General features: G+C 31.9%; 4 protein-coding genes and 1 long non-coding RNA gene across 5 annotated transcripts in view; 2 read left to right on the top strand and 3 right to left on the bottom strand.

The window, feature by feature from the left end:
• The window catches only part of LOC119837364 (WD repeat domain phosphoinositide-interacting protein 4-like), an 8,939-nt gene extending 3,862 nt beyond the window's left edge, over nt 1-5,077 (bottom strand). Inside the window, exons 1-3 of the mRNA XM_038362928.1 lie at nt 4,881-5,077; nt 3,680-3,754; nt 2,587-2,764 (exon numbers count right to left, since the gene is read on the bottom strand). Of these exons, the coding sequence (XP_038218856.1) occupies nt 2,587-2,764; nt 3,680-3,754; nt 4,881-4,935 (308 nt within the window). The 5' untranslated portion in view covers nt 4,936-5,077. The remainder of the gene's footprint in view (nt 1-2,586; nt 2,765-3,679; nt 3,755-4,880) is intronic.
• Nucleotides 5,078-5,553: 476 nt separating this feature from the next.
• Nucleotides 5,554-7,571, top strand: LOC119837469. Its single transcript, XM_038363061.1, has 4 exons — nt 5,554-5,618; nt 6,316-6,484; nt 6,732-6,825; nt 7,234-7,571. Exons 1-4 carry the CDS (start codon nt 5,554-5,556, stop codon nt 7,569-7,571), a joined length of 666 nt encoding a protein of 221 aa, XP_038218989.1.
• A 2,872-nt stretch (nt 7,572-10,443) lies between these two features.
• LOC119837410 lies at nt 10,444-12,039 on the bottom strand. Its single transcript, XR_005288144.1, has 2 exons — nt 11,921-12,039; nt 10,444-10,765 (listed from the first exon to the last, which is right to left on the bottom strand). It is a non-coding gene; the product is annotated as an uncharacterized LOC119837410 (long non-coding RNA).
• A 3,143-nt stretch (nt 12,040-15,182) lies between these two features.
• LOC119837423 lies at nt 15,183-16,388 on the top strand. Its single transcript, XM_038362998.1, has one exon. It carries the CDS (start codon nt 15,183-15,185, stop codon nt 16,386-16,388), a length of 1,206 nt encoding a protein of 401 aa, XP_038218926.1.
• Nucleotides 16,389-18,386: 1,998 nt separating this feature from the next.
• Nucleotides 18,387-24,096, bottom strand: part of LOC119837268 (hemicentin-1-like) — a 7,186-nt gene continuing 1,476 nt past the window's right edge. The window contains exons 2-9 of the mRNA XM_038362784.1: nt 23,430-23,598; nt 22,492-22,682; nt 21,850-21,934; nt 21,626-21,771; nt 20,744-20,955; nt 19,892-20,088; nt 19,262-19,418; nt 18,387-18,603 (exon numbers count right to left, since the gene is read on the bottom strand). Of these exons, the coding sequence (XP_038218712.1) occupies nt 18,474-18,603; nt 19,262-19,418; nt 19,892-20,088; nt 20,744-20,955; nt 21,626-21,771; nt 21,850-21,934; nt 22,492-22,682; nt 23,430-23,598 (1,287 nt within the window). The 3' untranslated portion in view covers nt 18,387-18,473. The remainder of the gene's footprint in view (nt 18,604-19,261; nt 19,419-19,891; nt 20,089-20,743; nt 20,956-21,625; nt 21,772-21,849; nt 21,935-22,491; nt 22,683-23,429; nt 23,599-24,096) is intronic.

The raw sequence follows: 24,096 nt of genomic DNA, 5'->3' as shown, positions 1-24,096 counted from the left end.
AGTCGCTTAAGAGAATGAGATGCAGCAAATAGCTTCTTACTGGTTTGCTTGAGGTGCTCATGCCAGGAAAGTGTAGCGATGTGTAGTGTAGTGAAGTGATTAATGTAATTCGATCGCCTTGTTTTTATCATAGTTGTATAACACGATAGGTTTTACCTAACGTGTACCCTTAGTGGGGTAAACAGGCATGTAAAATCAAAACTCAAAGCAGAATATTAGTAATTAAAATACGCCAACTGATCAATATCTAACTCTTAACTTTAATATTTATAGTGGGTAATCGGAGTCGAAATTGAATTGTTATTCCTCCACATGAAAAACGATATTTCAAATGTAAGAATATTTGCTCTGCAGTCGGAGTTGGAATTGATTTTTTTCATAATAACCTTGTTATGTTCTAAAACTTCATTTAAATCCACAATATATGTATAGAAGATTATTATTGCAGGCCTAGCTTTTTCATTCATTCTAGCCTCGCGATTTCACTATTTCTGTATTCTTGAACTCCATACTCGACTTTAAGTAACTATAATATATCTGAAGTAAAAATATGTGTTTTTTTGTTAAATGACGCACTAATTTTATACAAAAATATGTACGTACATTAAAGCAGGCACGTAAAAACGTTAACCCAATCGTATGAAGTGTTAACACTAATAATATTTACATATTAAACGATCATATATACCGATAAATATTTATAAACCAAAAACGTAGACAGGATTTGGAATCAAATTAAACATTGAATCTAAGAGACCTTCAGCTTGTCCTTAACTTTGTGCGCATTTCGTGGTTTACATATTAAGTAGGTGTTCGACAATACCACTTTGTTCCTAGTTCAATTTAAACGAGTCACACATAGACGAGTTAGTGAATCGCACACGATACGGACATTTATAAATTAATTTCGAATTGCTAGAAACAGTATTGATCACGGTTTATTTAGTAAACGTTTTAAACGCGGATAATAAATATTTTTAATATTATTTATTATGTTTTTTTTTTATTGTAATGTCTATGGCATTTCAAACTACTGACTACTCAAACAAAAAAAAATATGCGTATAATTTATTGACGGCACACATTTTTGTAAATCCGTGGCTCAAGCTTTGTATAAGAAATTTAATGAACATATTGTAATTATTGAGTGCGTAACTGATACTGTCTGTTAAGTATGCATGAGAGGATATGAACACATTTCCATGCGGTTTGTTTTTGCCGCCATTATTTTTTCAACTGTCAAATCCTTATCCTGTAAAGTGAAAAGCATTTGTTATTAGGTTCTTCCGTAGAGTGCCTAATATTTAAATTCAGTTATTGTAAAATAATCTAAAGCGTCATAATCAAAACATTATTAAAATCGTCAATATAACGTATAAATAAGATTAGCTATGCGCGCATTAATCGATAAGAATTCCAATATAAAACTGATTTAGGACGCTTTATATAAACACATTAAACCAGAATATTTGATAGCTTGTGAAATATGAACTGTAATTATCGAATAGGTAAAGCGCATTTTGAATATATATAGATTTCCGGAGAAAAATTTTTGGTTTGTTTCTTAGTTTTAAATATATGTAACGTACATTATAAAACTTTTCCTTATGAATTGATCGAAACACGCTTTTATGTATTTCGCCTGTGTGTGTATGTAACCGACTTCTTTAGACTCGATTTATCCACTTTACATGAACAGATTTAATTCAAAATTTGTACACTTATCAAGGATCGGTGATCAAGGAACTACAATTCGATACAATAATTTCATGGAATTATCTTATTATCCTCATTTGGATCGTCAATATTAAATAATTACGCGAAGTACCCTGTATAAGAGCAAGGGAAACAATTCAGTTTCAGTTTGTTGTTTTTTTAACTATATTTATTTTAGTAACAATATTTATTAGTGTAGATTAAATCGTTGCAAATCCAAGCTGAACTTATCATCATAAAAAATCTCGCGTGAAGTATTTTCACGTTCAATATGACGAATGCAGCCATTAATTATTAACTACTTTATTTGCAGCTAAAATCAATAGGACGTTTCATCGGAATAAGCTAATAAAAATATTTCTGGGTTATTTGGTTAAGGCCATCTTTTATCTTATCTGGTTGTTTCTTATTTGACTTCTTATAGTATTTTATTTTATCAAGTAGGTATCCAATCATGTTTTATCTATGCACATTAATTTTAAACTATTTACCTTATTTCAAATTTAACGTTTGTAATTATTAATATATGGACTTACTTTAGCTGGCTTCTTTATGTGGATAAACCAAACTTACATTATACCACACAAAGTTACAGCCAAAACGGGTTAAGATTGTTTTTGTAAAAGAAACAATCTTCTCTTCACTTCCATGCAAACTCGTAATTAGAAAACATAGTAGATATTAGCTAAATCAATTAGGAGAAATACCCTCAATTTCCAAAAAATACGGCTACTGAGCGGCTGGTCGAGCAACATGAGGCCTCATTGTGGACCACCTCGTATCCCACCTCGCGCGGCTGATACTTACGTCCAAATTCCATTACTCCTCAACATATACATCCTCAAAACTGCGCTCCCGGAATACACTTACTTGTCCTTCCTAGCACGAAGAGCTCGTATCGGCGACTTGAACGCCACCTCTGCCCTGAACGCGCGCTGCTGGTCATCGAGCAGCATGAGGCTGCAGGGCCGTCGCGCGCGCACCACCAGCAGCCAGTTGGTGCGGAACACCATCTCACATAGCGACACCTCGCCCAGCTCCTCCTTGCCTGGCGTACAATGAGTGAATCGATATACCTTAAATTGTTTTTTGATTGTTACATCTTTAAAATAACTATGTGTAAAGGTACCTTAATACTATTATGTAAAGAAAAAACAGTATTGTTTGTTAGGTAACCTTATCCAGGCTCTATTATAAATGTTAACAGCTTTAAAATATTAAATAAACACGTCTTAAATTAAATGAAAGTTATTGAATATAGTAAGAATAAATAAGAGCCAAACAAAACATTTATAAAATGAACAAAAGGCAATCTTATCTCTAGGTATCAGACACCTTTTTAATATTAAACTTAATGCTCATATGTTGAACATGCTATATCAAGAAGTCCAGTTCAAATTTAAAATCTATTCTTTTTTGATTATATTGTGCTAAGGAAAAAAATAACAACACATATGGCAAAATTTCATAAAATCAATGTACACATCAAATTATGACTTATTTTTATAACAGTGTTACGGACCTTAAGTCTTTTGTAGAAAAAACAGAATAAATTATTTCATAAACAAGTTAATGAACAACAACAGTTACATACATGACACAATAAAAGGGTTCTTTTTTAAATTAGAGCGGGCAACCGAGTTAATGTTTCACCTGATGGTAAGCAATCAACACTGCCCATGAACATTTGCAGAAGCAGAACTAGTGTGCAAATGCATTGCCTACATTTAAGGGGTTAGGAATAAGAATAGGTTTTACAAATGAGTGAATGGGAATGAACTGGGAAGGTTAAGCAAAAGACACAGTTAGTTAATGAGGTAACAATTACAAACAAGGTAAAAAACAAATTGACAATAGCCAATGATTTATCATGATATCTGGACACGGATTAATGTTTTCACAGAAGAAAAACATGTCAAACACCCTATCTGCGAATGGGATGGGGTATTTAGCAAATACTTACTGTAATGGGCCTTTTCAACAAGTGGATCGACATTGTAAACGCGCAGGCCTGATGTTAGGCAGCACGTGAAGCAGCCTGAAAGAAATCAACGCATACAGTTTTAATTGTTTCTGATATCAATAAATGAAAAAAAAAAACAATCAACTTTTTTTGTTCTTTTAAGCCCTCAAGTTCAATATGTTATCAGTTATTATTTATAATGAATATCTGTTTTCTAGAAAATATTTAATTTTATTATCACTCATTCTTATGTTACATACATTTTAAGTATGGTATTATGGCTGGCATCATAGGTTGATTGTCATCTTTTGAGCCGTGGAAATGCAATAAGGCTAATTGAATAAAAATAGTGATATATGCCGCTAAGAATTTTTGTATTAACTTTGGGAGTTTGAACCCAATAAATTTTAAAAGAAATAAATGAAGCATGCTGTGAGTAAGTGATGATTGCTCTTTTCGTATGTTTAACAATATCAGGTGCTTACAACTATCATCCGTTAGTATATTTCTCAAAACAATACTTAATTACATCAACAGAAGGAAACAGTTTTGTCATAATTTTTAAATATAGAAACATCATTATTTGTATTTAAAGCATATTTTAAGTATTTTACAATACCATTCATATACATGTACACCAAGGCTTTATTACTCCATGTGGTATACAAACTAGTGAATCATCATCAGTTTTTTTTCAGGCATTATTTTATTATGTTGAGAGATACATAAATTTTGAATTATGCATCATTAATTTTCCTATTTTACTGGAATTCAGATTGAATTATTAAAAAATAATTGTCATATGTAAGGCAAATGTTACTAAACAATAAAATATATACTCACTATCTTATACTTTATATTCAATATTCGTTATTTATTAAACGTGGAATACTCAGCGGATTTAATGTGTAAGTTAAATTAATATTATGCTTGAACAGAAGCAAATCAAAACAAAGGCTAAGCGAATACGCACTAATCTACGTAGGCGCGCAAACTAAAAATATAAACAACACGTGGAAGTAAGAGTGCGACAATGCTTGCATTTGACGCAAACTTAAATTGTTAACGCGAATCAGCTAGCCACGTTAACCCTGACTTGATCGTCACCGCGGTACACTCGGGTCATCCACATCATGAATATATCACGCTTAACACTTGAGAACAAAGAACTTGGGGTGACGAACTAGGAAGTCAAACACACCTTGATTCTGATTAAAAGCCAGGCTCGTGATACCACTGCTTCTCCGGCGCGCCATGGTCACTCCACAATAAATTTATCATAAACATTGAGTCGATTTTTTGTCAATTATCCCTGTGGACATTTTCACATCGAAATTTTAAATACGCACATTTATTATGTTACATGTTCCTTGTGTGTGATACACAGCTGATTTGATGACTGATGACATAAAAACACAAGGTGCTGCCATTTATAAATATCTTTAAAAAAATAAAGCTGATTATGATGCGAGTCTTTTAGAACATTGATGAAAATATGGCAATAATTATATTATTTATGACTTATTATAAAGTCACTGGTATACAATAATTGTCAATAACTAAAAAAATACAAAACATCAAAATGTTTTTATCTTCCCTCTTTGAAGAAATTCTGTTGCAAATCAAGTTTTTGGCTTCAAAAGCTGTTTTAAATTATGTAGGGTGTCAATTAGCAAAAGTAGTAATCATAAATTTGAAAAATATTAACGTAATAAACTAACGTAAGTACCAATTTTTAATTACTTTCATGCATGAATTGCGTAATATTATCCTCCACATCATACAGTTAAATCGATAATATAATATTTTAATTTATTAAAAATGTAAAAAATAATCCTTTTTTTGTATTACATTTTTAGGAAAGCGATAAAAACATGGATTTCAGTACAACAGTAAACGCTGATTATCAGTGGCCTTTTCCAAAACCCATAGTTGGCAAGTATGTAACACTCAACAAATATCCAAATACAATATTCTCAAAAAAAAAGAACCTGTTGAACTAATCTGCCTCTATCGATTGAATAATAATTTGCTAGTACATTTTCACAGGGCAAGTCATTTTATAATATGTAAATATTCTCTTCTGATAACCTCAATTGAACTAGCTACAACAATTTTAAATATGAAATGGAAAATTTAGACTATTCAATAACGAAGCTATGTTAATCGAATATTATTCCATAATCTACTTAGAATTATTATTTCAAACATATAATCCTACTAATATTAGAAATGCGAAATTTTGTGAGGATGTGTGTGTGTTTGTTACTCTTTCACGCAAAACTATTGAACCGATTGCAATTAAATTTGGTACGTAGATAGCTCGACAACTGGAATAACATATAGGCAACTTTTTATCCCGATATTCCTACGGGATAAAGACTTACGCGGGTGAAACCGCGGGGCGCAGCTAGTACTTATTATATGTTTGATATAACGTATAATACTTTTTATATGTTTGAAGAATTGATATGGTTACTCATTTGAAAAAACATTTACTTGTTGGAAAGTTCATGTGAAAGTAAGACCTAGAAAACACAACGAAAACTGTTTCAAAAATGTGAATAAAACATTCCTTTGCCAAGCAGACCGTTTTAGTGGAGCTGATAGCAATTTATGCTCATTCTTTGTATCAGACCATGTGAGCCGCCCAAACCAGACGCCGCACCTACCGTCAGACCTCCGCCAGTGGCCCCTTACTGTCATTGCGATGCACACTCTTATTCACCACGGGTCGAACAATATAAGCAGTTACTTGAAAAAGAACAGAAGCTCTGTCAGGATTATGAACAGTTGAGAAAACAGGTAGGAAGTGAATGTTTAGCTACATTGTCTGCATTCATTTTATGAAGTAAAGATTTGTTAATGTGTTTGATTTTTATAAAATCTAAAACTTAGGATATGTAACATTTACATCCACTATATTTTAAGTAACCCTTAGCGGGTCCGGAGGGAATGTATTATATTTCGTCAATAAGGTTCGAAGCTAATTTATTTTTAATGCAAATAAACGTGGAGATGTAATTTTTACAATGAATTATCTTCATAACAGATGGTGGATGTAACCAACGATATACTGGATCATCCGTGCGACGATCTCGACACAAAAATGACCACAATGTATCAGGCTACCTTTAAAAAGAGATGTGAGTATATATTTATATGATGTCTTCATATGTATATTTTTTTCTCTACCATCGCTTCATTTTATGCTTTAATAATATTTCTATGTTTATTCCTTTATCTTAGTTCTCCATTTAACATATAAAACCATCGTCTACTTAGTTTAAAGGCCAGTAATTTTTTTAAGATTGAGTCTCTAGTAATATAAATGAATAAGTCGCGTTCAAAATCTGTTAAAAAGTCCAACAAAATTATCTGCGTTTGACAATGAGAGAACCTACAGTGGCTAGTTAAAATGTATGTTTACGCGTATACCCGTGCAGTGTGCACTATATTATATCTCCGCAATTAGCTAGTCTCAATCAAGATTGGCCATCGTAACCGATATTTTAACAGACTTACCGTTATTCCTTACTAAACTCCTGTCACAGCGTTTCCAGTACAAGACTACGAGAAAATCATAGCAGCTTCTCAGTCCCCTGCGCCAATACCCATGGAGAGCAATCGCCTTGGGGTGCTCCGCTGTTACAAAGATCCCACGCATTTCTCCGATCATCCGCCAACAGTAAGACCAACAATCAACCCTCCAGGACCAGTTCACACTGGGGTTGCGCCTAAATCCATACAGACCTGGTTCACAGACTTTCCAGGAAGGTCCGAGTATATGGACACCTACAGTGCCTCTGCGAAGGCCTGCTGGAGGTCGATGCAGAGGTACAAGGAGCCCTTGCCGTCCACGAGGCGAAGGGCTGATGATACGTGTGTGTGATTGTGGGTATATTAAATATGGGAAGATAATTTGTGTTTTAGTTGGCTAAATCCTATCGTCCTATCGTGTCGTCATAAGCAAGCATAATATTATAATGTAATTATTATATATAAATTATATGGTAATTTTGGCCTATTTGGTATGAAAAATTTAAATTTTAAAGTTCGAAATATAAGATGAAACGAGAAAATACACAGATACGATAGAATATGTAATAACATTTACTAATAATATGGCATTGATGTGTGTTTCTCAGACAAAATATTAGTTTAAAGGAGGACTGATGACATATTTTAAATGCATGTTTATTATGATAAGTATGATAATTAAATTAAATAGGTATATTTCATTCATTGGAAATACTATTAAGATACATGAGTGCATTTATCATTCGGTTTAGGTACGTAATGTTAGAGTTCCACGTTTATGTACTAGTGTTTTAGTAGTTTAGTGTTCTCGACTTATTTTAGCCTATTTTTCGTTTGAGGTTATAAATTTGTGATTGTTCTAGACTTATTTGCAGAACTACATAACACATGTAGAAAAAATATATATTATGTATTTCTTATATTATACTAGCTGATCCGGTGTTCTTACTTACCACAGGGGTATGAGTATACAAAATAGATAACAAGTACGATCTAACGAATCTTAAAATTAGCTTCTTATAATAATACAATTAGTAACAATATTATTAACGGTGTTGATTGTCCATATAGGTAAATTGGCAAACGGGGAATATTCACGGATTTATAGGCCGTTTGTAGAGGTAAAGTTATATTTTTGTTACATAAACGGCAATATACTAGGTAATATTTATATTTTTACACAATTTACATTTGACCTTATACACATAGGTATAATACAAAGAAAAATTATTAATAATAAGGATGTCGTTTGTTTTCTGGTAACAATTTATTTCGAAGTCTCTAATGTCTTTAATGATGTAAAGACTGTATGTAAGACTTAGAATTATTATTTCTAGATTACATACTAGAATGTTGCCAGTAACATTATCGTCCATCAAACCGAGTCATAATGCGCTTCTTTGGTAGGAAATTGCTTAACTTCAGGTTGATGTAACAACAAACAACCTGAGAATGAGTAGAATCTAGATTTTGTAAGAGTTTTAGCTTCAAACGTCTCATGCCATGTATTTTTGTTCTATATAATAAACTACAAACAAAAGAAGAAACAAAAAAATCAAGTAATAAATTATAAACGCTTAATTATAGTGCATTTCTAGATAATAAATTATATCGTAAAATATTTATTTCTTAAAAATCAATCAAATAAAAAATTATAAATAGTTTAGTTAAATGATACCATAAATATATTGTGTCATTTTCTTTTATCAAAACTTACGATACTCGACGTCACTCCAGTGGAATTCTGCTAATTATTTACTAACATAATTAATTATCTACATATTCTGAGTGTAACATTATGTGCATTGATTATAAAATTGCTATATAGCTAGATAACCACAATTTACTAAGGAAATCCAATTCTCATAATATTTCAATTTGTAGTTAGTGGCTGATATAACAGTATAAAAAAATGTTAACATTTAGTGTATTATTTAGAGATTCATAGAAATTTAGTACCTACCTATAAACGAAGACAAAAACTATTATTGTACCTTTTATCCATCATTCAAACAATGAAAACATACATAAGAATCATCTCTTGGCTTGATTTTAATTCCGAATAAACCATTCTTCGCTCCAATTAAGCGATGTGGTACTATGTAGCTCAATTTGTTAAATTTTTAAGTCCCTCTGTCATTGACGACTAACGACCAAGGAATGTGTACTTTAAACATCTTTAAAGGGAGTTGGATTGATAATTACGTGACATGTTTTTTTCGGGTGTCAAGAATTCTGTGGCTCAATTTAAAGCTTATGATTAGTACCAGCTTATGCATTGTTATGGTATTTATGAAATTTCCGATTCATTTTTTAAAATGGAATGTACATAAAGTAACTTTAGTAAAGAAGGTTTGAATTGAGTACCCTCTTCGCTTTTTTTATTGTATATACTGTTTTTTTATTTTGTTAGGTACTGTAGGTTATCAACCGATTTCCATGATTTTCTTTGATTGATAGGAATTGGAATCAATCAATGGGACGCGACCATTTTAAAATTTGTGTTATCGCACCCTCACGAACGACGATGATCGTTTTTATAGAAAAAAGTTATAATAAATTTTCTTTCATAAGTATGAATGTCATTAATATTAATTATTATACATTATTATTGAATTGATATTACTTTCAATCTATCTCTGGATACTTGATACCATCACTAGTACAGAGAAATAAATGTGCTAATCAAATAAACTTGTTATTTCAATGCGGTTTTAAACAACAAAAAACACTAAACAGAAAAAGCTTAATCATTATTGATTACAGTGTATTAAGGTGCTTGACCGTTAGCCTGAATGTTATAAATGGAGGTTGATACTTCCACAGTAAACAGAACCAACAGTAAAGCAACTAGATAAGCCTTTTCGATATACTAATTGCCTACGCACCGTTGAAGAAATAAGTTTGTTACTTCTTTCATATTGTTTTTTTTTTCGTTGAATATTTGAGTTTAGTCTGTGTATTGTGAAAGTTCGTCAGTTAGCAGGCACATTTTTAACATTTAACAGTACTGTTCAAATATATGAATGCGGTATATTTACAAACAATAACTTTATTTAACTATTACGGATAATAGATATATTATTATAAAACTTACTATAACTTCTAAAATAGTATTGAAACATATTAATTATTGATAGATTAAATTACAAAACTGTGTTTCGTAATTAGATTTAAAAAAAGATCATTAAGACGAAAATTTTACGAAATAAAAAACGCTTCAATATTTGAAAAAGTTTTTATTAAAATATTAGAAATCATTTAAAACTAAACAGCGCTATTTTTTGTCGAGGTGTATTACAAGCTATGAGATTCTAACCTAACACTTATCACTGACTATAACCACTTATACTAACATTTACAATTCAATTTGTACTATAAGTATGTCGTTATAAGATAGCTATATTTAATATAATCTTGCGAATGACCTATGGCAGATTTGTTCAACTTATTTTCTTCAATATCTTCTCTGTGGTAGTTTTTTGGCGGCAAAACATACGTCAATACGACATTAAATGCTAATAGCATGCAGAGCACCAGAATTATCTGAAATTAGAACAAATGACAATGATGGTTCATGTTTTATCTAAAACGACAATACAAACGTAATAACATATTTAATTTCATCATTACATTATCTTTTTACGAGTGGGAGTAATATAATAGAGAGAATAGCGATGAATCTAGCTATAATATTATATGAACTTAATCAATCATTAAAAATAATTAAATACAATTTATCACTTGCAACTGGAATAAATGTTACGAGTATGTATGTTTCGTAATTTTATATTAAATTAGTATACATTTTCTGTGTGTGTGTCGATAGTTGTAACAATGACGTAAAATGAGGATTTTCCTATACAAAGCATCATGAGTAACAGTATAGTAAATAAACATCAAAATATATGTTGCATGATAACCTTTCATGACCTTTTGTACACTGTCTCATGATGCTCGCATAGTAGGTACCTAAATATTTTTTTCATTGTCTTAATAAGATTTTACTAATGAGACGAAAAACAAGAGTCTAGGTATCTTTACTTTTCACAAATGTCTTTTTATAAAATAATAAAAAATAACCTAATGATAAATTTTGTTTGTGTATGAGAAACAGATATAGCCTATATCATTGTCTAAAACTCATTGTCTGTATGTCAATCGAATTAAAATCTATGTCTATATAACTAATAGGGAATAAAATATGTTTTTCTAGTACAACAAAATAAAGTTGAATATTTTTAGTGAACACAATGATTCAACGTTATTGGGAAGTTATTTTTAAACACTCCGTTCACCAAAAATGTAACGCGCACTGAAAACATATCACAAACTCATTGCTAAAAACGTAAATTATTTTATCGTATGTCAATAAATTTAAAGGGTTTCTTTTATTACTATACATGAAACGTTTTTCTTAATCTATGTGAGAAAATAAATTAGTAAAAAATGCGAGAAATGAGGAAGTTTCCACTGTTAGGTATTACTATTAGTAATATAATGGGTTTATGACTTTCAGATGAAATATTTTTTTATTATCTGAATAATACATTCTGACGATACGTAATCTGAATCAGTACTGAAAAATTCTGACGAAATTTGCCCCTTATTTTGTCAAATAGTTTTCAAGTTATGTTAATAACCTATTGTATTATTAATGAAAAAGATAATTATTGGGAAAGTTAAAAACACCAATCTTACCGTTCTATGTGTCATTGTATACACAAAATCACTGAACAAGTCCGTTTATAAATTCATTGATCTAACTTGCAGCAGTCCATCACAGATCACTGTCGAGTGGGAAATGAGACACGAGTGGCTACTGGATACTGGTTTGGTTTAAAATATATCATTCAATAGTATTATAATAAAAAACTGAAATGTAATGTTCATTCGCAGTCATATAATCGCGTCTAATCAAAGTTTGTTTAATATTTATTGTTTGTTAATGTTTACATGTTTAAAAACAATGCTGCAACATAACACCGTTACACGTAACGTAAAGTATGTAACTGTATGATAATATGATAATAGTTAAAGTTCATTGATTGAAGTTAATTTCAAGTGTTCCTGGGTCGGCATATCTTTATTTTTGGTGTTGAATATCGGCTACGTGAAGTAGATTCTTATTTATAAGTTTAGTTCCTACGTCTTTATAAATATGAGAATTTTCCATTTACCATGTTCCAGTTACCATGTCAATTTATGTTATTGCATTTGTGCATTATTGCGTGTTGTAAAATGAATGAAAATGAAGAGTAATTTCTGTACAAATGAATGTTATGATTTGATTGTATTCGTATATTTGTTTCTATGTTATGTAAAATTGTTAGATTAAAAATATTTTACCTTACTAACAAATAGATTACAGAACACTTGTCTCAAACAAAAAATCATCAGACATTTATAGATAAGATTGGTATTTATCTTTTATGTCAAGGATTAAACTGTACCATTGGTAGCTTTTTCAATCCGTTTATTTCTCATTTATTTATTGTTTCATCTCTGTAATAACTCACGGTTAGGTAATTCTCAATTCTCGAAACGACGAATATAAACGATGTTTTTAATAATGTTTCTGTAATACCGATGTGTCGTAAACCGACCAAAAACTGTAAAGAGAAAAATCATTTTACATATAAAATACTCATAACGCATTTGTTAGGTTAAAATTACATTAAATCTTTTTCATGTGATATTATATAATTCACACGAAAAGATTATCAGATTATTTCTACGTTTAAATTTGTTTGCCTCGAATGGAAAGTAAAATAAACACAGTTAAAGCTAGAATATTTGTTACGTAGGTACTTTAAAATTTAAATATCCATGAAATTAAATAGATATATGTATCTATGTTATGATAAATTAGTATAATCTTACACGTTTATAATATTAACAAGCTGTTGCTTCGCACGCGCGGTTTAAATAAATTTTCCTTCTTATCCGTTTGGGGAAAAATTCATCAGTCCTTTTTTAGCAGATGCCTACATGGCAGTGGCCAAATAGCCCCATCGGTCGAGTAGTTTGGGCTGTGCGGTGATACATCAGTCAGTCAGTCACATTTGTGTTTTATCCTACTAATATTATAAATGCGAATGTTTGTAAGGATGTGTGTGTGTATGTTGCTGTTTCACGCAATAACTACTGAAACGATTGCAATGAAATTTGATACGTAAACAGCTGGACAACTTGAATAACATATAGGCAACTTTTTATCCCGATATTCCTACGGGATACGGACTTACGCGGGTGAAACCGCGGGCGCAGCTAGTATAAAAATTAAGATTATATACATGTAAAGATAAAAGCACGTATTGAAACTTCTTAAAAGAAAAAGCATCACAAAAAATAAATGAGTTATTTGAAGGGCAGATGTCCTCATTGGAGGGCTAGCTCTACTATCATTCTTTGCCAGCCAACACATCCGCTTAAATAGCGTACACCGCTAATTGTAGATAAAATGGAAAAAATACATATATATGAAATTAGATTTAAATGTGTGTACCTAAAAAACAAACAATGACAATGAGCATTTTGTAATAACTGCAACTTCCAAGAAATGATATGACTTTATATTCAAAGAAATAAAAATAACGTTAATTCTATAGGCTACTGTTGAGAAATAATTTCATCATTGATAAGTATTTTATATCAGCCACTTATAAAACGGCTCCTTATGGGAGAATTTCACAATAGATACATTATTATCCACGAACATTCACGTGACATATCTCTATGAAAATATCTATTCAAGGTTTATCTTAAACATTCGATAGATAACGCTAAAACTTTTGAGTTAAAAGATATTAGTAGGATAATAATTTTAAACCTTTACCATTCACATTGCCTTTGACTGATATTGAATGGTGTTTTTGACGATCACACAATGCGTTGGACCCCTTTTATTTTATGCATTGTCATCGCTGCGCACGAGTTCCCCTTGTGTGTGGCTATGTTACTGTTTTTTACATACTATAGAGCCAAAGGATGTGTGCTGACGGTTATTCATTTGCGTTAAAAGGCATCGGTTCTAGTTTTAAATTTGCTTCGTGGTTCTTATATGCCATGATTTTATTTATGTAGTTCTAATGTCAAATAACACGTCAATTTACAAACAACATGGAAATAGAAAATTTGATGGATACCAAATGACCAAATGACACAATTAATCCTAACGTTGACAGGCTGTTTTTAAAGTTTAAATTTTAATTCTCATTGTATTGTGTAAAAAGGAAAAATCCTAATGACATAGGACCTGCCTGCTTGTACATATAGGTTAATGAAACATCGGCAATGGATCTGGTGGATCGCCGCCTGATAGTAAGCGGGGATTTGGGGAGGCGAAAGCTCGATTGCAGAAATTACGCCTCTACAGATGTAATGTCGCTTCAAATTGGAAAGGGATGAAGAAAGGATTGACGAGAGGAATAAAGGAAATAACTGGGAAGGATAAGAAAAAGGATATGGGCCTCCGGCTCCCCCACTCACCGAACGAAACACAGCAGTATGCTATTTCACGCCGGTTTTCTGTGGGGGTGTGGTACTTCCCCGGTGCGACCTGGCCTATTCCATGTCTGCTCGACTACCACATACAGAATTGCTAGATGGAGCGGAAATGTGCAACATAATCAAATGGTAAAAACTTGACAATCTATTTTCTCACAGCCAAAACAATTGCGACTGTTTTAAAAGACCTTGACCAATACCTGCACTACGAAAATCTCTTTGTCAAATGTTCTTTATATAGTATTATTTTATAAGTTACCATTTTACTATTTTTTAAAAGAACAAAGGATTGTAAAAGAGATTATAGTATTATTTAGACATGTTATCACTATGACATGAAACTTTGACATTTAACCTTACACATAACATTTTTTGTATCCATATATTGCAATAAAATCATTCAAAAATTTTAAGTATTAAAAACGTAAACATAAATGAAATAATTACAATAGATATGCTCCACAAACTCTACATGCTCATACTTTGTATTTTTAATATACAAAATACCCAGAGGTGCATACTCAACACACGAATAGATTTTGGACAACCTCTTCCTGTGATCTTGCGAAATGGGAAGCTTTTAGAACCCGATGATAATAATGGTAATGTTATTCTAGATCATGGCGATGTCCTAACAATAAGCTGTGGAGAATACAGGTCTATAAGACATCCAAATGCAATACAGGAAGTACCTACAGCAATCGTATCATGCGAATCTGGCGATAGATTCAAAAACGACGCGTTGCTAAATTTTCCGGGAAGTTTCTCATTATTTCATTGTAACGATGCTCCAGACTATCATAGCAGACGCACGAATCGTACGTGTTTTGAAGGATTACCTATAATAGAAGTCGGATATACTATCCACAATGAATTTTATCCATCGTACGAGACCTGTTTCAATGATGTGATGTTTAACCCAATTTATTCCAAGTATACACAGAAACCATATAATGCTTTGTATCAAACGCACGTGGAAAGACCCTATTTTCAAGATAATTACAATTACAAAAACATTCCGGTGGATTCTTTATTTTCGCAGATAGGTCAAAGAGCAGCGGTGGCACAAATGGTCGGCCCATTAATTGACACCTATATAAATAAGAATGAATATCTATCGAGAGGCCATCTAGCAGCTAAGACGGATTTCGTTTATGCGTTCACAGAGCGTGCTACATTTCATTATGTGAACTGTGCGCCACAATGGAGCGGGCTAAACGGTGGCAATTGGAATACTCTGGAAGTGAAGCTCCGTGATCATATACATCATGTCGGTTATAACACAGTCATATATACTGGTACCTATGGTGTCACTCAACTTACAAATCAATATGGTCAGAGAGTCGACCTCTATTTGCATCGTGGTGCTAATCCAAATGTTGGTATACCCATCCCACAATATTTTTACAAAGTTGTGTATGAACCTAGTAGTAAAAGGGGGATAGCATACGTCGGTATCAATAATCCATACTACAGTCTAAGAGAAGCTAAGGATATGTTCTTTTGTCAGGATATGTGCCGGAATAATAACAGTTTTTCCTGGTTGACCTGGCATCCCGACAATCCATCTGAGGGATATACTTTTTGTTGTTCAATCCCAGATTTTAGAGCTACTATTAATCATTTACCTTATTTTGATGTCTGTGGTGTTCTTATATAAATCATGCCAATCGTTGTTTATGATTTCGATGAGCGTTTATTATTTTTCTTTGATAGGTATTATTTATTTGGCCCCATTATGTGACTGCCCGAAATTAGTTCAAATGATAATGTACTACCAAATACCCAAACATAAATGGTTATTAATTACTAGTTAAACCGTGCTGACTTTGCACTTTGCCAGTGCACACTAACTATTTGAATTTTTTGTTTATTCTTTAGTGAACTTACAGGAATTAGGTCTTTAAGATAGCTAGGACCTGGGCAAGTGCCCTAAGGGCACAGATCACAAAGTCACACTACAGATGTATTGTGGCTTTACTTTGTCAGCAAGATAAGCTGCGTTATTATGTTTTTATTACTTATAAGTACTGGGTAAGTAGAAAAGCTATACGATGCTATACTGTCATACTTATAAGTTCTGGGTAAGTAGAAAAGCTATACGATGAGCAACAGACGTAATAATATTCAAACATTAGTTCGTTATTAGAGATTTTGCTTACATATTATAAACAGGCACTCAAATTTGTAAGATATATTTTAAAACTTTGTAACTGACATAAACCGACAAAAAAAAGCCAAGAAATCCCAATTCAAATGTCTTTCTTTGTTTTAACATTTAAATTGGAAAGAATGATACATTTTATATTTTTTGTATTTATCAAGCAAATTTGAATTCATATTATACAATATTGTTAATAATAATTAATAATGAGTAGAATCTTAAATTATTTATTAAAATAATAATATAATGTCTTTTATTGCTCCAAAAATTTGGTATAACATACAATTTAAATTACATATTATGTCTAATGGAGAAGCAAAATGCTGTGTCTCAGCTAGCGCTGCCCAGGGCTCGAGAGTATCAGATATCACTGATTTTCAGACGCCCCCTATAATTATAATTAATATTAAAAAGAGCAATTCCAAAAAAAGCATTTAATAAGAGACAATCTCTTTAACCATTATTATACTATTAACCCGTGTGGGTGCACGCGTAACGTATCTAAATAAAGTTTCTGCAATGCAGTAAAAATGCTTTTTGAAACGTTGTAAACAAACCTTATACATGCATTCTTATAAGGTGGCTGAGCTGGTGGTCCGCCTGACGGTAAGCAAAATACCAAGAGGTCTCTACCTTCATCACCAAAGTCGATTACTCTCCGCAAAGGGCCAGCATTATGCAAACAAAAAAAAAAAAGAATAAAACTACTATTAATGCAAATAGTTTATCGGAAGGAGTACTAAAAGTCAAAAGCCAGAAATTCTAAACTATCTTGTTAATAATAATACCAACAAATCATCGCTGAACCAAGACAACGATAAAAACAACAAAATATTTAGCAACTAAAGCTCTCTCACAAAGACGAAACAACATACAAACTCAACAGAACTACATAAACCTTTCAAGATGGCTGGTCACCGAGGAAGAATATGACCGTAACCCTCCAAAGACCAAAACGAGTAATATAACAGAAAAGAGTAATTTACCTGAGACTGAAAATAAAAACAAACTTCATTTATTAAAATATAACTTAAAGCATAAACTTTGGCATATTACAGACATCTGTTAGATATTGATTGAAGCGCCCAACAATGTAAAATTTCACTTAATTGAAATGTCTGAAGTGAGACAAAAAATGAAGAATACGAAAGTTTTATAACGCGTATATGACTGAATAAACGAAACTCAGAGTAGCGAGCGTTGGAAATCTTTGGAGGAGGTAAAGGCCTGGTAAAGACCAGTGGAAGGGTTCTAGAAAATTCAAAAGTAAACGAATTATTTTAAATCATAATTATTAATATATATAACTTAAAACCTTAAATTGATATAAGGTTTATTTAGAGTTAATAAAAAATTCTTTTTCTAAACTTTATTTCTTTTCTATCAATAAAAGGCTTTTCCAGTTATGTTTTTTTTATTTTATTAATATACTTTTTTTATTTATTTAAGAAATCTGTATAAAATGCTGACATACGGAAATGTGTAATTGCTTGTACACGCTTGTGGCATGATCCCCACAAACTCTTTAATACTGCGTTTACACAGTTTCAACGAATTATCCGTTATAACGTTCCGGTCTTTTTAGATCCTGGTGACCCTAAATCCAAAATCCGGATTAATCTCAACTTCAAATATTATCTTTCTTTTTCGTTGGTTCCGGTTAATTGAGACACATTCATATCGTCCGCTGTCAAAGTCGTTTGTTTTGAAACTGAAAAATAAGAGAATATGTTTGAAATAATACACATGTAGGTATATGAATAGTCCGGGGGTTTTCCCCGGACTGTTCCCTTTCTGATGGGATATCTGGGTTAAAAACAGAATCCTATGTCATTTCTTGGGTCTCAAACTAAACCTGTTAACCCACAATGCCATCCAAAGCGGCTAAGTGATTTAGGCAGAATAAAACAAGAAATTTAGAAGAGATAGATAGACAGAGTTACTTTCGCATTTACAATATTAGATGGGATTAACATTTCTATAAATCAACTGACCATACGAGGTATAGCTTCATGAGAAGACAGACAATACCATAGACCATAAGAAGATCAGCTAAGGCCGATAGGAGAGTCAAGAAGCTGTGCTATAAATCTATTCATTGTGATCATTTTTGATCTTCATATGTGAGGAAGACAAGAAGAATTGGAATGTTCTATTATTCTCTTATTCTCTAAGATGGGTTGAGTAACTTTAAAAATAATTAAAAAAAACGACCGAGCCATGTTTGGCTACGTTTTACACAAAAGTGGAAACGATTTATAACAGAAAAATATAAGTAACATCACTTACATCTATCAACATGCATTAAACAGTCAGTCACCTTTGCGTTTTACTTATTAAGATCATATCACTAAAATTATACACTCTACCTTAAAGAATGGTTATTATGAATAATATATCTTCCACCATTGAAAACTTCACGATAATTAATAAACCAATGCACGGCAGGTTGACTAATACCACCAGAAGCACAATCCAATGTTATCAACTCACCGGCGTTTGCGTTTACTGTTTTATCCCTGACATCTGCAATATATTAAATAAAATCCTTTTTACATACAAATTGTAGCATATAATATTTTTAATCAATAATTTATTTATATTTATCATATGTTTTTCTTTATAACGATTTTTCGCTTAAAAGTGAATATGTTCTTGGAACACGTTTGTAGAAAAAGAAAACATCAAAGTTTGTGTAAATAATTTTATTATTAGCTTTGGTGTGCATAAACTGTTTGCTGTTTTTAAACACTCTCTCACAGGGAAACGATCTTTGCTGCCTGCAGATCATTCGCTAAGGAATCTTCAGTTACCTACTGACGATTTTTGAGTTGAGACAAGTGGACGTAATTGGATACAATGAGTGTCTTCGTCTGGGTTGAGTGGACTGATTTTATTTATACTGTTTCCTAAACAGAACGTGAAAGTGAAGTGAATGAAGAAGCTACTTTGTTTTGGGACGTCGGACAATTTGCGATTACGCTAATAGACATATTTACCTGGTACAAAAAGATCCATCGTGTAAGAATCACTGCCTTCAGAATTGTTCGCCTTACAATGATAGGAGCCAGAATTGTCAATACCCAAACTAGATATGTGCAAAGATTCGCTTGTTTCATTTAATTTTACGTATTCATTTTCAGCTTCTCCCATAAAATACCAAGAAATTTCTGGCTTAGGATTCCCTTGTTTTAGGCTAGGAGGACAAAAATAAATCTCGTTTTTTGAGTAAGAAACGATACTTACTTTGATAGGACAGGTAGACACCGCTAAACTTAAAACTCTGAATTAAGTTAAAAGTCTTGCTGATTTTACTAACCCACGGAATTTAGTGACCAAGATTGAATTAATGCGTTTTAACAAACGGATCTAGTAATTATGCGGTTTTATTGAATAAACATTCTATTATTATTTTAATTGTCTTCATATATAGATAAATAATACAAATATTACACGTGTTCAGAGGTTTAGGTTACATGTCATAGTAAATTTGGTTTTCTGTATTAATATAACAAGGTTTCATCAATCGCCACCCGAAATAAAAAAGGGTGCCATTTTCCGTCGTTGGCATTTTCAATCTTAAAATTTCTGTAGTATATAAAATCGTATGTAAATATTTTAACAGAATTTACATACTTGAGATAAAGGTAAGGAAAAAGCGTATTAGATATCTTTCATACAATTAAATTTTAAATTATTTTAGCATAACATAAAGCTTATCTGTATATCTGTAAAATCAAAAGCACTGATAAAACGTAATGTATTTTCCACAGCGTTTGTTGCAATCTAGACTCTAGAGGCTAGACCATGATTTATCAATTTAGGTTGGTACTTCAAACAAAATATCTTACCTGCAAAATATATCAACTTCTTCGCCTTTATTTTTGTTTATTTTTTTTACTGATTTATCAATCACCGGTTCCTTTGGTAATTTTATGGGGACAAAATCAGAATCGGAGCCGTGGGCATTGGTGGCCATGCATGTAAATAGATTGTCCTCCGGATCAATGATTGTAAGCGTACTAGATATTTCTGGCCTACTCAAGTCATCGTCGGCAATTGTCTATAAATAAATTTTTATATATATTGTACACAAAGCAAAATACAAAGAAAAGAAACGATAATAAGGCCATAATCCACCACACTAGCCGAGCACTGGTCGGCACATGTCGTCAAACTCCAAATTATTCGACATGGTAATTTCAAGCAGGAGTTATGTGAATAATGTGCAGATAAATATAAAAATGAATTTATTTCTTGCACGCTTGTCCAGTCTCGAACCCCCGACTTTTCAGTTCAAGTCCGAGGTCTGACCACTGAGCCACAACTACTCATGTAAATAATAAAAGCCTATTAATCGCGGTATGAAAAACAAACAATTTTTATCCTTTTTATATTTTTTTCGATGCGATTTTTGAGCGTAACACATATCGTATTATTATGAACTTATAAATTGTCCCATTGGATATAAAGAACTTAATTCTTTTTTTATTAACAGACACATATACATAACAATGTTACAGTCGATAACCTTTTTGATTTGTCCGCGTTGTCCCTAGATAGAACTAATTATTACGCTCATAGCGTTAGTTAATTCTAGTTTTAAGAAATGCATGTTATATAAATATACACGTTTTTAATTAAAAATCATTGGTGTTTGTATATTGTCCACAAGTTACAAAATTCTCTTTCTCTTTCTATGATACTAAAATATTATACTAAAGTGGACTTACAGCGTTGCTAAAAGTAACACCATTCTTATCCTTCCATATTATTTCTGGTTTGGGATAACCTCCCGCTTTACATAGTATTGCAACTTTATCTTTATCAGATGTTAATATTTCCAGCTTCTGTATGGTGGGGGCCTGATTAAAAACGGCTGCAATTTGATGTAAAAAATTATGAATTACGATAAAAATAGCAATATAATAATCATTGAAATATGTAGATAACTAACCAAAACCCTTGGGCATGGGTTCGATAGTTGGATTAGTAACTCGTATAACCTCTTTTTTTGCACAATCCTCAGCAGCACCTATAATCTAAAATGTTTAAGTTCTTTTTTAATTGTTACACTACGGCATAGTTTCCATATTAAATTAAGAACAACATGATTTAAAATTTGGCGCGAACAAAAGAGAAAGTTTGCTTTATTCATTTCGGAAATTGTAGAATGCTTCAATTACAAAACTAATCCTTATTTTTTATGTTTTTGCGTACACATACGTTGTGTCTTTTCACGAATAAATGTCTGGTTCAATTCAACAAGTTATTTAGACTCTTTGTTTGATATCAACTGCATCGAACATTAGTTTTAATACCTATGTGTTACTAGGTTCTCCTCGCGGTTTCACCTCCGTAAGTGTGTATCCCGGACATCGGGATAGGATTATCGGGATAAAAAGTTGCCTATGTGTTATTCCAGCTGTCCAGCAATCGACGTACCAAATTTTATTGCAATCGGTTCAGTAGTTTTTGCATGAAAGAGTAACAAACATACATATACACATAGATCCATCCTCATAAACTTTCGCATTTATAATATTAGTAGGATAGGATATCCAATTATACATTTTAAGCTCATATAACGAAAACTTACAGCAATCCTAAATGGTTTATCTGGAGGTATAAATTCATCGGAAACATACAATTTTTCTTTTGCGTTAACGATATTAAGTGTTAAATTCATCACAGGATTTCCAGTAATATCATATATTTGCACACCCAATAGATTTACGTCACTCAAATTATCTTCGTTTAGGAGTTCGATTGCTAGAAGGCTTTTATCTCCTGAAATCAGATAATTTAGTTCAATAACCGAAATGCCACTATCGAAGATCTATGTAGATTGTAGAAACTTGAAAAAAATATTATTCCAGTATCATTCCTGATCCAACTTATGTACATATTCATGCGCTATAGTCGACACCTATGAAACAAAAAATCATGACAAAATAAAATATTTTACATTGTAATCTATTTAATGCATACATCAGTTTACACGAAAGTTTTAGTTTTAGTTTTTACACGAAAAGGATAGGGGCAAAGTCTGTCCGTAAAAGCAGATAGTACATTATACTAGCTGCACGCCCCGGGTCATTTATTGTAGCTGAAATAATATAAACTGCGCCATCCTTTAAGTTGGATCAAACTGTACATGGTGTGCAAAATTGTTTTCAATCGGTAGTAGTTTAGGAGTGTATCATGTACAAATAAAATGAAACGTAATTTATATATATTAAGACCGATTCGACCTCCAAACTAGGTCTATATAACTCAGGGATCACAAACACACAGCCATCGTTGAAAAAAATTTTGAAATAAGTTCAAGGGTTCTCTTGGGCTTCACATTATTATTATTATGTATATAAACTTTTACAATTACCTTACAATAGTAATTTTTAAAAAAATACCACCGATTCGAGAAGAATCACCATGAAACTTGACAGTTAGTTTTATTTAAATTTCTAAAAATACAATAACATATTTATGAAGATTTACTATTCTATACTAGATTTTATCGTTCAAAGTACGTACCCAAAGAAGGGTTTAAAATGGTATCTTTCATTGATGTTGGTAGAAACGGTGAAAATCCATGTCGAATTGAAGTCGAACACGCTCCTTTTATCATAAGATCTGCATCTCCAGGCATTACGCTCACCTTTGCGATATAGTCTCCCGGTGCCACAGAGGTAAGTTTGGCTATCTGAATAGAAAGATTATTTATTTATTGTTTTACTTGATTTTCATTGCTAAGCGCAAAAAAGCCATGATTACTTAACAAATCGTGAGAACCAAAATCCAGCGTTTTCAGAAACTACAAAATATGTACAAGTCAATTCTCAACATCAAATCTCAGCACTGGCTAAAATTATTTCTGGGTGTAAAAAAAATGCTTAAATTAATTAGTTACATCAGTCAGTGTAAGTATATCATATCGTCTGCTTACTGGTGTATTAAAGTAAGTGCTATTGGTCACAATTCAAGTTAATTAATTTTTAGAGTTATGTTTCAGTTTGTTCTATTTCCTCTTACTAACTCCTCTGAAATGTAATACAGGATACTTTCTATTTCGGAACCGCCTCTTTTTTATTTATTTTGAAACAAGCAAAGCGTAATTATTTGTAGTAATAAAATATAGTTTAAAAAAACTAAAAAACACGCTTTTCAAGCACATCAAACTAAAAACTATAAAATAATTTTT

Source organism: Zerene cesonia, chromosome 27 (assembly GCF_012273895.1).
Source record: "Zerene cesonia ecotype Mississippi chromosome 27, Zerene_cesonia_1.1, whole genome shotgun sequence".
NCBI lineage: Eukaryota > Metazoa > Arthropoda > Insecta > Lepidoptera > Pieridae > Zerene > Zerene cesonia.
Note: the sequence above shows the minus strand (reverse complement) of the source record. Positions and strands in the feature narration are given on the sequence as shown.

What these genes read in the sequence shown, in the direction of transcription:
- LOC119837469 (XM_038363061.1), top strand. Translation starts at nt 5,554, where the DNA reads ATGGATTTCAGTACAACAGTAAACGCTGATTATCAGTGGCCTTTTCCA. An exon ending in ATGAACAGTTGAGAAAACAG is followed by an intron (nt 6,485 to 6,731) that starts GTAGGAAGTGAA and finishes TCTTCATAACAG; the next exon opens with ATGGTGGATGTAACCAACGA. An exon ending in GGCTACCTTTAAAAAGAGAT is followed by an intron (nt 6,826 to 7,233) that starts GTGAGTATATAT and finishes CTCCTGTCACAG; the next exon opens with CGTTTCCAGTACAAGACTAC.
- LOC119837423 (XM_038362998.1), top strand. Translation starts at nt 15,183, where the DNA reads ATGCTCCACAAACTCTACATGCTCATACTTTGTATTTTTAATATACAA.